Source organism: Tympanuchus pallidicinctus, unplaced genomic scaffold (assembly GCF_026119805.1).
Source record: "Tympanuchus pallidicinctus isolate F22 unplaced genomic scaffold, pur_lepc_1.0 scaffold46, whole genome shotgun sequence".
Taxonomy (NCBI): Eukaryota; Metazoa; Chordata; class Aves; order Galliformes; family Phasianidae; genus Tympanuchus; species Tympanuchus pallidicinctus.
Window position 1 is genome coordinate 722,930 of NW_026294765.1, and position 15,152 is coordinate 738,081.

The following is a 15,152-nucleotide window of genomic DNA, read 5'->3' on the forward strand; positions in this document are numbered from 1 at the left end:
GCGGGATTGGAGATGAGCAGGGAGCTGGGGGGAGGGATGGTGAGCGCTGTCCTCACACGGGATGCAGGCGCTGGTGGGGAGCTGAGCCACGCTGCTGTCCTTTGGCAGAGCCCGATGCGAGGACATGAAGGTGGGGGCCCTGGCTGGGCTGGGGGCTGCGCACCCCATTTGTCCCAGTTTTCTTATTGGATAGGAGAACAGCCACGTTGGTCCTCATTCATCCATATGGACAAAGCGTCTGGCAAGGAAAACGAGGTGGGTGCACCCAGATGGGGTGATGCGGGGCACAGAGCTTAGAGCAGAAATGGGGAGGGGATCCGAAGGGGTGGGGGCACGACCCTTCTTGCAGTGCCCAAGAGCGAGGAATTAGCGTTGCGTTCCCGCACTCCCTCCCGGGGCCGTCCACCCTCCCATCCCCTCCCCGCGTTATACTGGGGGGCGCGGGGGGCGGCGGTTGCACAGGCGCTCCGGCTCCTCACGGACGGACAGAGCGCAGAGAGAAGGACAGAGCGCCGCCCCACGGACTGAGGGTGGAGGGGGGGGGGGGGGGGGTGCGGTTTAGGTGGGGAGGGGGAGGGAAGCGCCGGGGCCGGGCCGGGGTCCGACCGAGAGCCGCCGCCGCCGCCGCCGGAACCACCGCGCCGCCCCCGGGGCTGCGGCTCTGCCCGCAACAACGCCGCCTCGGCTCCCGCACCGCACCGTGGGCCGCCCGAGAGCCGGAACGGAGCGGTGAGTGCGGGGAGCGGGTGGGTCGGGGGCTGCACGTGGGGAGCGGGGATGGCTGCTTATCCCCCCACCTCCAACCCCCTCCCCCCCCGGGGCAGCTCGGTCGCTGTGATGCCCGGCGCCGGGCACGGGGGTCTCAGTGCCCTATGATGCGCGCAGAGCTGCAGGTGCAGCCTCCAGCCCGAACGTGCCTCGCTCCGGCCTCACCCTCCCCCCCCCCCCCCGCACCTCTGCTGGGCTCCCGACCCGCAGTCCTCCCCGCAGCTTTTTCCCCAGCCCTCCTGGCACAACGAAGGGTCTCCCTCTGCCCCCATCGCCCCCCAGCCCTGCAGGTTCCAACCCCAAGGCCCTGCCGGCCCCCCTCTCTCCGCATCCTCGATTTTAGGGCTAGGCGGATTCTCCTGTCAAAAATCCCAGGGCTGACTGATTTAAATGCAAATGTTACCGGGGTTGTGTTTCTCGGGGAAATGGAGCAGGCAGCAGTCACAGCACACAGCTCCTATCGCGTTCCAGAATAGCAGCTTCCTGCTCCAGACCCTGAGCACTCTTGTGCCAGTTTCCTAATCCACTCGCAAAGTGGATTGAGCTAAAACCCGACAAAAGATGCTCTAATTCCCACCGCGTTCACTCAAGGGAGCGATTGCAGAAGAGCAGCTGCTCTGTAAATTCGTGCCCAGCCTTAACCGGAGATGGGTGGTTTTGCTGTTGGTTTTTTGTTTTTTGTTTTTTTTCTTTTGGGAAGGAGAAAAGAGCAAACAGGAGGAGAGAGGATGACAGGAGCAGGCAAAGCACCCACAAAATACCCAGAGCAGATCAGCAAGGCGGCTTCGTGGCACCCCAAATCTGAGCCGTGGGTCAAGCTGGGGACATGAGATGGCCAGCAAGGAGCAGCCTAGGCCATCCCTGCACTCTGCTCAGCTCTGTGGCTTTGCTCCATGGTTGGGGATGTGATGCCCACGGGGTTGAGGAGCAAACCCCATTGGGTGCTGTGTCCCCCTGCTCTGAGGGCTGCACTGTGAGGGCCGTATCCAGAGAGGGAAAGTAATTGCAAGCATCTCTTGCAACCAAACCACGAGGAATTTCTAAAAGCCAGCAGTAAAAGCAGAGCTGGCCATCAGCTCACAGCTCCTCACTGTGATGCATGCCTCCAAAGCCAGGGCAGAGCCTGTTGCTGGCCTTGCATGCAGAAATGCAGGCGATGAACCCCACGCTGACCCATGCACGCAGTGCTGCACCGCTTGGCTGTGCCCACACAACCACTGCACCCAGCGTGGAGCAGTGCCTTCCAGCTCCACCAGCACCGCGGGGCTCAGGGCTGCGCGTCCCAAATCTCTGCTCCAGCATCCCTCGGGATGGAGCCAGCATCCCCACGAGCAGGAATGTGGTACATGTGCTTGGAACAGGAGAAAAACCCAAGCGGTGTGACAGCCGCTGATTGAATGGGTTTAATTTGAGCTAATTTATTTATCATCGGTGTTTCTTGCTAAAGTGGGGGAGGAGGGAGCGGAGGCGCTGCCTTTTGCTGCTGGGGGGTGGCAGAGGTGGCTGCTGCTCCTGTGGGGCTCCTCGTGGCTTTTGGAGGTCGCAGAAATAATCCTGGATGCACTCAGCACTGAGCTCGAGGGCGATGCTCTCCAGCACAGCGCTGCCATGCAGCGAGGAAGCAGCCAGAGCACAGGGAGCAGCCGTATTCCCAGCGACTCAGGCAAACAGGAGGCAAAGCAGCTTGGAGTGAGAGCTTTCTGTGTTGGCTTTTTTGTTTCTTTTTTTTTTTTTTTTTTTTGCTTAAACATCAGCAAATTTAGCTTTTATTTTTATTTTTTTTTTCCTGGGAAAGGAGCTGGAGGAGGAGAAGAAAGCACTGAGTTCTGTTTCATGCCATGGGGCATGTTTGGCATGGATGGCCCCAGGGTGGAAGATGGCTTTGTGCAGCAGAGTGAGCAGGGATGGCACTGGGGTCCCACTGTTGTCAGCTAATCCCATCCCGTCTTATCCCATCCCATCCCCTCCTATCCCATCCCGTCCCACTTCACTCATCCCCATCTCATTCCATCCCACAGGACTCATCTCTGCCCTGAGCATCTAGCAGAGCTGTGGGCTTCCTTCCTTCTGCATTCAGTGTTTGGAGCACGGCCACGTCTGCTCCTATTAGCTGTGTTGCTCTGTGCCTCGTACACTCACACATCCTTTGCTCCAGGGTCCCAACCTCAGTGCTGCACTCTTCCCTCCCAGCAGCATTACAAGCCTGAATTAAGCATTTAATCTGAAGCCCCATGGTATGAAAGAACAGAAGTGCCTGGGTGTCGTGCGGTCTCATCTAGAGCTTTACAAGCGATGCTGTTGGAGGTGATGGAGGCTTTTTGACTTCTGGTTTTGGCTGCATTGTGTTGCATCAGTGCAGGGCACAGGGCTGCAGGTTAGCACAGAGGGATCTGGGCTCATCCAGCTGCTTTCCCATTCTGGAGCCATTGATGTAGCCCTGGAAATAACGCTGGGAACACAGAGCACATGGCTGGAAGTGTTTCATGTGGGCAGTGGTAATTGCTGTGCCATCAGCCGTACTGTGGGCAGCTCAGGCAGCAGCAGCAGCATCTCCCCATCTCCAAATCACACAGTGCTATGTGCAGGGCCAGGCAGAGCCATCCCTGGGCTCACTCCCTGCTGCATTCACCCCCTCAGGTGGTGTAGAAGATAGATACAGATATATCCATGCCCCGTGCCTCAGTTTCCCCACCCATAAGGAGGGACCTCACTTTGTGCTCTGCACTTTCCCAGCCCTCATCTTGCTGCGGTTCCAAGTCAGCTCCGAAGTGATGACCTCAAGCTGGGGGACACATGGTGCTCACACACACTGTGTGTGTGTGGTGATCCCAGTGCAGAGGCATTGCCTGAGCCCGAGGGGTGGCTTTGAGAGCAGTGGAAGAACACCAGGACGAACAGGGGAGGGCAGAAATGTTCAGAGAGTGGAGATTTGCGGAGAGGTGGAGTGAAGCAGTGAAACCCATGGGAGCTTTTGGAGCAAGATGATGGGAGCTGCCAGCTGGCCGGCTGCGGTAGGGATGTTGGAGGGGTGATTTTTATGGGAGGATGTTGTCCAAGTGTTTGTGTGCCATTTACCTTCAGCAAGAGCTGATCCTGGGGCTGCCGAGAGCAGCAGCGCTTTGCAGAGCCGTCAGAGGGATGGAGTGCATGGGGGGGTTTGGATGTGGGATGCAGTGAGTGGGGGCATTTGGGATCAGGGATGTGGCTGGAAGTGCAGTCCAGGGACACAATGAGGAGATGCAGGAGCACCTCTTGGCTGTCAGCAGTGGGATTTGGGTGATCGTATGGCGTGTGCTGGTTCCTCCTGCTTTGGGTCCCTGTGCTTTATGCCGTGTTGCTCTGGGTGCAGGAGCTCTCCCCATAGTGGTGGGTTTCCATCGCTGCTCCTTTCCACACTGTGCTGCCTTCCCCTGGAGTTTTTCATGCCGCTGTGAGTTTGGCTGTGCTGTGCCCATCAGCCCCATCCCACCATGCTCTGCCCTCAGCATCCCAAACGCACACACACTGGGTCCCAAACAGCTCTCCCATGGGCTTGGGGTGCAGAAGGGGCGCTTTCCATTCTATAGTTTTGCTCTTTTTGTTTTAAGTCACATCTCTGCTCTTTTTCTTAAGCCTGAGCAGCTCAGATGTGTAGTGCTGGAGCTCCTCTTTCAGCTCCCGACACATCAGCCAAAATAGCAGCGGCCGCATACAGCCGGGGAGAGGGACAAGTGTTGCTGAGAATTAAAATGACAGATCCCAGTGTCACAGTCTCGGAGGGTTTCGTGCTTTATTAAGCAACAGTGAGTTCATGGGAAAGGACTTTTACCCGGAGCGCTGGTTGTGTTGATATGAAAAGCAAACTGGGGGCTATCTTTAGGTTCAGCCGTGTGACATGGGGCGGTGAGACGGGCATCCTCATAGCCCTGCAGCATCCTCCAACCCCTCTGCGTCCTCATCCTAGGGGCTGAGCAAATGCTGTCGCTTGCAGCCAGCCGTGCACAGCATGGAAACATCTCCAAAAGGAGGAAATCCCACTGCTTCCCTGGCAGGATGCTGGGAACCTTGGGCTGTAGCAGTGGGGCTGTGGGCAATGTGAGCCCACTGCGTGGCTGCAGTGCTCCAGTCTCTGCTCCCCCACGTGGTTCCCTCGCAGGTTTGGTTTTCCCTCAGATGTTGTTTTAATGGATTGCTGCCCTAGGGTCTCCCTCTGCCTGCCACCCCCTCCTATTAAAAATTCATCCTTCTGCCAGATACCGTTGCTACAGGCAGAGGGGGAGAAATAAAGGAGGAGGGTGAATATTTAAGCGGAAGAACATTTGGAACGACTCTGTGCTTCTCCCCAGCTTCCCAACTACCTCTGAACCCCTTTGCTCCAGCGCAGAGCGTTGCCCTAATGACTGCAGCTCATTGTTTCCCACTTCCCAAGCCCAAATCCTGGAGCGTGACCCTGGTAATCGAACGCTAATTAAGGAGGAAAAACAAGCAGCGCCCTGCATTTGCAATCCACAGAAGTAACATAAATGAGATCTAAACGGTGACCTTTTTACCAAAGCAGGGGTGTTAACCAAGCATGACAAATGGAAGGAAAAAGGAAAAAAAAAAGACAGAAACACTGCTGCATTTGGTAATCCCAGCTCCTCTGTGCACAGCTGTGGTGGGGACATTGCTGTGTGGGGCTCTGCCTTCAGCAGGAGGTGCTGAGGGTTGCAGAATGTCCCCATGCAGTGCTGGGGCTTTGCTGCATGCTGCTTCCTCCCACCCCTCACACCAACATCTTGCAGCAGCTGGAAACTCAGTCCCCACATTGTTTGCTGCTGCAGTCGCAAATGCAAAAGGAGTTTGTCTTCAAGTTCTCAGTGGGTTGTAGGGTTGGATTCGATGGTCCTTACGGGTCCCTTCCAACTCGGATCATTCCAGCACCTCATCTTCCTATCATCACTGACTGTGCCCCCCAGGAGCGATGCTGTGCCCCTGCTGCTGCTTTGGGTGAGCAGAGCAGAGCTTTCCTCCCCTCCCAAGGATGATTTTCCAAATGATCCCCTTTCCTTTTTGCAGAATGCTCCTCTTTTTGAAGGCACATCACTAAGACAAATGAGCTGATGCCTCCAAACAAACCCACATCTCCCATCACCCCCGCATTGGGTCGGTGCTGTCATGCATTTCTCCAGAAGGGAAAGGTCAGCCCACAGCCTGGCCAGCTGGGAGACCTGACATTAATTACACTAATGAGGGAAAGGCTCCAGCTTGCTGCTTTGTGCTCCTGGCTGCAGCGCCATGGGGGCAGAGGGACTGGGGCTGGATTTTGGGGTTCCTGCTGCATTCTGGGTGTGCTGTAAGCTGGTTTTGCTGCAGGTTTGCAGGCTCTGCATGGGAGCAGTGAGCATCGGGGTGACAGGAATGAGGGGCAGTGGGTGCATGGGAAGGGACCCATTCCACGGGGATTAACATGCAGACACACACACACAAACCTGAAGTAACCTGAACTGGAGGTTGCTAAGTGACGTAAGAGTAACCAAAAATAAATGCCAAGAGCATCGGTTGAGACCCTCATCATTCAGATGTGTGGGAGCAGCAGGCTCTGTAATGAAGGCAGAGAGTTGAGGCCGTTGCTTTCCTCTGAAGTGAATGTTGGGACTGCATCCAGGCAGGACCATGCCATACTATGCACTTTGCAAGGAGAGCAGAGGCTGGGGAGGGTTTGCTTGCCTCTGGGTTTGCTGCAATTTGGTTCCAACAGGATTGGAATAAGTAGAGGGAGCATGCCCAACCTGCTGTTTGCATTGGGATTTGCAATGAGTCGAGCTGCCCTGTCACTGTGCTTGACCTCAGCACGGCAGTGCATCACATTTTGCAGCCTCCCTCACAATTATTGCATTCCTTGGGCATTGCAGGAGCCCCATCTGCTCTGCAGCCGCCAGCAGCATGGAACAGAAGCAGATTGCTGCATGTGCTGCCCCGTGCATTTGCTAGCTGTGGGTTGGATACCAGTGCACCCAAGATCTGCACCCCTATGTGCTCCCCTTTTCCCCCCCCCCCCCGCTTCAGCAGCACAGCTCTGCTTGGTCGGGGGGGGGGGGGTCCTTGCTGGTATTGCTGCTATTACTAATGGGAGATTCTGTAGTGCTGCTCCTTTCCTCCTCACCATTCTGCAGGTGTGCAAAGCCCAAGTGTTCTCTTGTGCATGTGCACGGTGCTGCTGGCTGCAAAAGGGAAACACAGGGGAGGAGGAGAGGAGCTGCTGAGCATGTCACTGCCATCAGTGGGGCGGCAGTGGGTTCTCCTGGAGTGATGTTTGGTTTTCTGGTCTTTGGGGACCCCAACAGTGGGGTTTTACCCATCAATGAACTGTTAGGATTAGAGTTAAGGATAGGCATTAGAGCTTTAGGGTTACAGTTAGGGTCAGGGTTTTTGCATTAGGGGTTTGTGCTTAGGCTTGGGGCTTTGTTGTTAGGGTTGGGGTTAGTTTTAGGGTTAGGGCTTTGGGGTTAGGGTGGCTCATAGGAGACTGCAGGGCACAGTCACTGTCCTGGCCTCAGCTCTGGCGATCTGTTAGCTGAAAAGAGCTCTATTTCCCTTAAAGGGAGTTCTTAAATCCTTAAATCTTGATTAGTTACTGGCAAATTAAACTTGATCTTCTCTGAGGTGGGTGCCCTGTGCCAGGGTTGGGGATGCTTCACCCCAAGAGGCAGAGACCCAGGCAAGGGTCACAAATTTGGACACCTACCTGTTTGTCAGATCTTCCTATGTGATTACATACATATGTATAAACGAGGGGAGGTGCAACAGCCAGCTCACACACTGGGGTGGAGCAAAGCTAAGTCTGCTTCCCCTCTCCGGGATGTGACTGCGCTTTGGGTATCTGTTTGGGGTGCTGGGTGCTGCAGGAGGGGATTCACGCTCTTCTTCCTGTGCTGTTTTACCCAGAGGAAAGGGCTCTGGCTGTGCTCCACACTTCGCCATGTAAAGCTGCCCAGCCTCGCAGATGCCAGCTGTCAGCGCAGCCCTGGACCTGCAGAACGGTGAGCACAGGGGGTCTCCATCTGCGGGGGTTCGGCTCCGGGTGCTCCTCGTGGCATTGGTGCTGCAGCACTGACAGCTCAGTGCTGCTGTGTCCAGGTTTGTTCCATGGAATGGCTGAGAAATCTCTGCCCGTTGCCCCACATGGAGAGCTTGGGGTTTGGGGAGCCTCTCTGGGGCTGCAGATGGGAACGGTGATGCTTGCCTGCTTCAGCCACAGCTGATGCCCTGAAGCTGCCAATCTGGGGACCAATGCCAGCATCTCGTGCTCCAAATGTCCCCATTCTCTGCAGCTCCCGGCACGGAGAAGTCATTGGGGCAGCACAGCAGGAGCCCCTGGGCTGCTCTGCTCCCGGGTGCAGGGCTGCATCCTCCAGAAATGCAAATCTGTACTGCTTCCTACCCAGGTTCACTGCATCCATCCGTCCACCCAACCGGCTGCGGTGTGGGTTTGAGATCTGCTCTCCATAGGGCTGAGACAATGTCCTCTGCCCCCATCTGCCTCCTCTCATTAAAACAAAGCTGGTTGGGTCTAGGTTGCAATATACACCCTGCCTGGCAAGATGAGGGTGTGCATTGCGAAGTGGAGTGTTATTTCTCCCTTTCATGGCATTTTACTTTCTTCACTCGCTGCTCCCATCATCATCACTGGGACGGCGATAGCATTTCAAGCACAGCAGCTGTAGACATGTCTTAAAAAAGGCATCCAGCCCCGGACTGATGCTGAGCAGAGCTGAAAGGCAGATGGACCGCACTGCCCTACAGGGATCTCTGCCTTGAGTGGGTTTTTATGGGAGGTCGGGGGCTGTGGATCAGCAGCTGCTGCCCCTCTGAGCCGCCAACTTGTTTTCCCATGGAAAGCAGAGCGGTCCTGACGGGCTCAGGCTGTTTTCCACCCATGGCTGCCTCTCCACCTTGTCTTCAGAGCAGACATCTGTCTGTCCGACTGCCCTGTCATTCTGCTCCTCCTGCCCACAAATCCATCTGTCTGCTCAAATCAGAGCTTTGGCAGTGATGCGGTGCCCATGCGGGGTGGCTGGCCCCATAGAGCCCTGCTGAAGGCCTGCAGCACCCCGAGGACCCTATGCCAGGATCCATCCCTCGGATGCTGATCTGGGGGGGCTCCTGTGCCCCTGGAGCATCCTTGTTGTCTGCATTTTGCACAGCATCTCGCATGGGGTGCCACCAGGTGAGGAATTTGGAGGTTTCACCAACCCAGCGATCCCAGCTGGGAGCCTGAGCTTAATGCACAGCCCCATCCAGCTGGATGGAAGCGCTGGACCAAACTGGAGCATTCCTGGGGCAGCAGCAGTAAAATCCTCAGCACCCAGAGCCTGCACCCAGCCAGGGTGAGAGTGGGGGCTCTTCATGCCCCTGAGCAGCATCATTAATCAGCTCTCTGAAAGGTGGATAATTACAGCGTATGCTGTTCTGAAATGGTTATTAATCATCCTGCTCCCGCATTTCATTTATCACAAAGCTGCCTGGCTCGGAGCGAAGGCACAGGGTCCCCTCCCCAGGTGGCTGTGATGAGGTGGCACGGTGGTCTGGGTGCTTGGGTGCTGCGTTGGGTGATGTGCCTGCAGGAGGTGGGTGGCAACAGGAGGTGGTTCCTGTTGCCATCTGCAAGCACAGCCTGGGGATCCCATGCTTGGAGATCCATCGAGCCCCCCTCCATGCGAATCCATCTCAGTGTGCTGTGCAGGCTGCAATGAGCAGGCGGTGAAGTTTTGGGGAAATAACCACACAAAGTTGCAGGAATGCAGGTTTCTGCAAATTAAAACTTCTCCTTGCACAGCAGAAACTCACTGGGCGAACCCCAATGGTAACCCAGGGCTGCTGCCTGAGCCCCCACTGCCACCCCCCACCCGAAGCCTTGGAAGGCAGTGATGACACTCATGGAAAACCAACCACCTGCACCCACCGCAGTGACCTTTTGGAAATGTTGTACTTTGTGGTCGTGTCGAAATGTCTTCTCTCCAGAGAGCATCTTGCAGAGATAGAGATTCAGACGTGATGTCTATCAAGAAGAAGAGCAGATTGCGGCCAATCTGTGGCTGCCTGCGCGGTGTTGCCTGGGCCACGTGCTCAACAATCATAAGGTTGTCTCTAAAAATAAGCAGTGCCTTCTTTGGGGCTGTCTCCTTGGTGTTGGGAATCCTTCATTCCGGGGCCTCGCAGCCGTTGCGAGGGATGGGGGTTTCCACGTGGTGGTGAGCAGAGCCTGGAAATGAAGTGACCCAGAAAATCTGTTGGGATGCACAGAGACAGGAGCACTGGATTCCCAGCAGACCCTGATGGGATTAGGAATAACTCTGTTTGGTAATTCTCCATTGGCTCTGCTGATTGATTTTCTTCCTTTCTGCACTCAGCTCGCCCTGTTTCAGCTGGATTGCTCTCGTGCTCGCGTTGCTAATTGCCTGATGGCCAGAGCCTTGTCGGGGCAGTGCGGGGAGGCTGCTGGCCTCACATCACCCCCAGGTCTCTGTGTCTCTGCTCTCATCGCACCTCCTGTGCTCCTGGCATCAGCTGCTCTGATTCTACACCCTGGATCAGATGGAGCAGCCTGGTGGACCAGGAGCCTGTGACCAGCAGGCATCTTCCTGAAACCCAGAGAGGTTGAGGATGCCCCGTCCCTGGAGGTGTTCAAAGCCAGGTTGGAAGGGGTCCTGGGCAGCCTGATCTGGTATTAGATATGGAGGTTGGCAGCCCTGCATGCAGCAGTGGGGGTTGAAGTTTGATCATTGGGGTCCCCTCCAGTCCAAGTAATTCTATGATTCTGTGAAGCCATCGGGGCTGGCCATGCTTAGTATCTTGGCCACCTGGAGTAGGGGACTGAGTGCACCCTCAGATGACACCAATTGGGGAAGGAGCATCGATCTGCCTGAGAGAAGGATCAATCCCTATGGAGGATGGCTTGGCTGAGGCCGATGGGATGAGCTTCAACAAGACCAAGTGTTAAATCCCAAATTTTGTTCCCAACAGCCCCATGCAATGCTGCAGATGTGGGGCTGAGCGGCTGGGAGCTGCACGGAGGGAGATGTGAGTTGGCAGCTGTGGGTGCTGCTGGGCATGGGGCTGGGAGTCCCGTGGGTGCTGCTAAAGCACAATCCAAGGGTGAAAATGGCTTCGAGCAGCAGTCTCTGAGGGCAGCCCCAGTGGGACCATTCTGCAAGCGGATGCAAGAATAAAACAAGACATTGCTTCAGCTGAAGTAGTTGTACTTGCATGTTGTCAAAGCAGAGGAGCCTAGAAATGTCAAGCCTGGCTTGTTTTCTGGTCTTTATTCAGAAAAGGAGAGACCTGGGAGCTGAGGAGCCACTTCTGCGCAGCTCTGCCCCATTGTTCAGTTGCTCCATCGCTGCTCCATCGCTGCTCCATGGCTGTGCTGCAGCCTGGGTTCTCGTGGCTCTGCTCCTCAGCCCAGCGAGCAGCAGGCATGTTATTTTAAAAAACAAATTAAACGTAATGAGCAGCCTCTATCTAGGCCTTTGAGTTGAGTCTTAATTGGCCTCACTCCCCAGAGGCCAGGCAAGCCCCGGAGATGGTAATGCTACGACAGTAATGAGCTATTAATAACCCATAGTGACTTCTCCTGCAGGTTGAGTCTGGGTGCATCCTTCCCAGGTCAGGGAGAGGAGAAACAGAGACCACAAGGATGAAGTCGAAGCATGAGCACACGGCCAGCTCCTCGTGGATCCCAAAAGCAATAGGAATGCATGGCCAGAAAGTGGGGAAAGCAGTGGGACCTGTGATCCCACCCTCCCTAGAGCCCTACTTTGCACTGCATAGCCCCATGCTAATGCCCTGTGGATGATGGTGATGCTTTCCCTCCTGGCTCAGAGAGACAGGAAAGCGTGGTGAAATTAAGACATGTAAAAAGAAGTCTTTAAAAGATAATCTCCTGTGGCTCCTAAATTGCAGCGAGCAATGGGTTTACTGCTGGAGAATTGCTTGGCTTGTATAATAGGATCAGGGCTGGAAATTATCCACAGAGATAGCATCCTTCTCCATGCTGTGGGCACAAAGAGGGTTGGGAACGTCCCCGTGCACCCCAAGGCTGGATCCTGTAGCATTCCAGAAGCAGCCCACAACGCTCTGTCCGAGCAGCCCCGTTGTTTAATTAGGTTAATGACAACGCTTGGTTCAGGAAAGGTGGTTGATGAGCTTTGCAGCAGCGCCGGGATGTGAATCTCTAGCAGATTTGGAGCGAAGGAGGAAAAAGAGATTGGGGAAGGGGAAAGAAGCAAAAAGGCAAATGGGCAGCAAGGTGCTAATTCCTCCAAAAGGAGGGCAGCAGTGATTGAGACGTGGCAGCAGTAATCCATAATATGCCAAGACTGAGCCCGCAGCTTCCCCCAGCCCCACTGTTGAGGGCGGGGAAGGGAGGACTGGCTCCTGCATGAAGCTCTGAGTGTCCTCCATCCTATGCAGGAAGGATAGGCCATGGATGAGTAGGATTTGTTTCATCAGGCAAGACTCAACCACAGCCACCACAGGGAGCAAGGAGGACGTGGTGTCCCACCTTTGCTCTGTGCCTGTGTTTGCAGTGAGTATGGTCCCCAGGCCACAAGAAGAGGTCGGTGGTGTTTCCTGCAGGGTGAGGACCTTCTCAGGGCCATGGACCATGGTTTGGGGTACTGCTCCAAAGGAGGAGTAGCTCACAGCCTGGTGATCTCAATAGAACTCGCTGCTGACACCCCTCTCTTTCCTTTTCAGGTGTATGGGAGAATGGTAGAGAGTCGGTAAGACCATGCTCTACACCATGACATGTTGGTTCCTGGTCCTGGTCCTCCACCTGGTCCTCCTGAGCCCACTGCAGGTGGCAGCCTGCCCTGCCCGCTGCGAGTGTGCCCCGCAGCTCAAATCAGTGGTGTGTCACCGCAAGCGGCTCACTGCCATCCCCGAGGGCATCCCCACAGAGACCAAGATCCTGGAGCTCAACAAGAACCGCATCCGCTGCCTGAACCCGGGGGACCTCTCCCCATACCCCTTGCTGGAGGAGCTGGACTTCAGCGAGAACATCATCACCAATGTGGAGCCAGGAGCCTTCAGCAACCTGTTCAACCTGCAGACTCTGCGGCTTCGAGGAAACCAGCTCAAGCTCATCCCCCCGGGGGTCTTCACCAAGCTGACCAACCTCACCATCTTGGACATCAGCGAGAACAAACTCGTCATCCTTCTGGACTACATGTTCCAGGACCTGAGGAACCTGAAGAGCCTGGAGGTGGGTGATAACGACCTGGTGTACATCTCCCAGCGCGCCTTCTCAGGGCTGCTCGGCCTGGAGCAACTGACCATTGAGAAGTGCAATCTGACCTCCATCTCGGCTGAGTCACTCTCCTACCTCCAGAACCTCGAGGTGCTGCGGCTCCGGCACCTCAGCATCTCTGCGCTGGAGGAGCAGAACTTCAAGAAGCTCTACAACCTCCTGCAGCTGGAGATCGACAACTGGCCGCTGCTGGAAGACATCTCCCCCACCAGCTTCCAGGGCCTGAACCTCACCTCACTCTCCATCACCTACACCAACATCACAGCCGTGCCCACCGCTGCCTTGAGGAACCTGGTGTACCTCCGCTACCTGAACCTGTCCTACAACCCCATTAGCACTGTGCTGAAGGGCTCCTTTAAAGACCTCATCCGGCTCCAGGAGCTGCATATAGTGGGCGCTCTCTTGGTGTCCGTGGAGCCGCAGGCCTTCTCTGGTCTGAGACAAATCCGTCTGCTTAACCTCTCCAGCAACTTTCTCTCCACGCTGGAGGAGAGCACCTTCCACTCTGTGAACACGCTGGAGACGCTGCGGGTGGACAGGAATCCCTTGGCCTGCGACTGCCGCCTCCTCTGGATCCTACAGCGACGGAAGACGCTCAACTTTGACGGCCAGCAGCCCATGTGCTCCACACCGCCTGAAATCCAGGGGAACGCTCTGCGTGACTTCCCCGACTCCGTGCTCTTCGAGTATTTCACCTGCCAGAAGCCCAAGATCAGGGATCGGAAGCTGCAGCACGTGACGGCCCGCGAAGGGCAGTCCGTGTCCTTCCTGTGCCGGGCGGACGGGGAGCCAGAGCCCTCCATCGTCTGGGTGTCCCCTCAGCACCGCATGATCACCACGCGCAGCACGGGGCGAGCAGTCGTACTGCCGGGAGGCACCCTGGAGATCCGCTTTGCCCAAGTGCAGGACAGCGGTACCTACATCTGCATTGCCAGCAACGCAGGGGGCAACGACACCTATTTTGCCACTCTGACGGTCAAGGGACACCCGAACGATGGCTCCTCCAACGCCAACCGGACTTTGTACCTCAATGAGTTCAATGACACCTACCATAACGACACGCAGGTCTTCTTGAAGTTCACGCTTGATCTCAAGACCATCCTGGTGTCCACAGCCATGGGCTGCATCACCTTCCTCGGCGTGGTCCTCTTCTGCTTCCTGCTCCTCTTCGTTTGGAGCCGGGGCCGAGGGCAGCACAAGAACAATTTCTCGGTGGAATATTCCTTCCGGAAGGTGGATGGACCCACCACCACCACGGGCCAAGGAGGAGCCAGGAAGTTCAACATGAAGATGATCTGAGCCTCTCCAAAGGAGAACCGTTGGCTGCGCCCAGCCCCGGGCACGGCTGTGGCACAATGGGGCCAGGGGGCACAGGGGCATCAGTGATGTCCTGGGGCATCGACAGGGCCAGCAGCACGGTCAGGGACCGAGGGCTGTTGGACTGGATGATCTTGGAGGTCGTTTCCGACCTTAATGATTCTGTGATTGGATGACCCAGCTGGCCCCAGCCCCGCAGTGACCCCACAAGTGGCCCAGGGGCCATCCCAGCTCCTGATGTAGCTGATGTTTTTGCTACCAACTATGCATTTCTCAGTAAGATCAGCAGCATTTTGGCCTGGGAAAAAAAACAAACAAAAAAACAAACAACCAGAAAACAACAACTTTTCTTCCCCCTGTTCCCTTTTTTTTTTTCTTTTTTTTTTTTTTTTTTTTGTTCTGTTTTGAAGAGACTTAAGAAAACCATCTCGGTGTTATTTATGGTTGTTCTTTTTTTTTTTTTCCTCTGACACTTTTTTTAAAATGAATTTCCAAAAGAAAAGTCTTCCGGTGCGACACAGGACTGGGGAGCAGCACTGGGGTGTCCCCAAACCCTCCCTGGGCACAGACAGACCCCAAAGCACAGCCACACCTTGGGACCTTCACCTGGGTGACTCCAGCACAGGGCAGCTCAACCCTGTGGGCTGGGGGTGCTCCTGCACAAGCAATAATGATCCGCACCTGTGCAGGTTGGTGCTGGGGTGTGAGAAGGAAGCAATGGAAAAAATGAGGCAACAGGCATTAAGAATTGGAGGAGCAGCCCCACAGAAAGGCTGTAGCCAGGGTTGGGGTTGAC

At 55.7% G+C, this 15,152-nt stretch overlaps 1 protein-coding gene across 2 annotated transcripts; it reads left to right on the forward strand.

The window, feature by feature from the left end:
• LINGO3 (leucine rich repeat and Ig domain containing 3) lies at nt 1-14,760 on the forward strand. 2 transcript variants are annotated; one of them, XM_052702683.1, is made up of 3 exons: nt 1-255; nt 7,675-7,769; nt 12,487-14,760. In XM_052702683.1, exon 3 carries the CDS (start codon nt 12,521-12,523, stop codon nt 14,336-14,338), a length of 1,818 nt encoding a protein of 605 aa, XP_052558643.1. In that variant the 5' UTR covers nt 1-255; nt 7,675-7,769; nt 12,487-12,520; the 3' UTR covers nt 14,339-14,760. The 2 variants fall into 2 exon arrangements, with proteins under 2 accessions (XP_052558643.1, XP_052558644.1); XM_052702684.1 differs by lacking the exon at nt 1-255 and adding an exon at nt 615-729.
• The last annotated feature ends 392 nt before the right edge of the window (nt 14,761-15,152 follow it).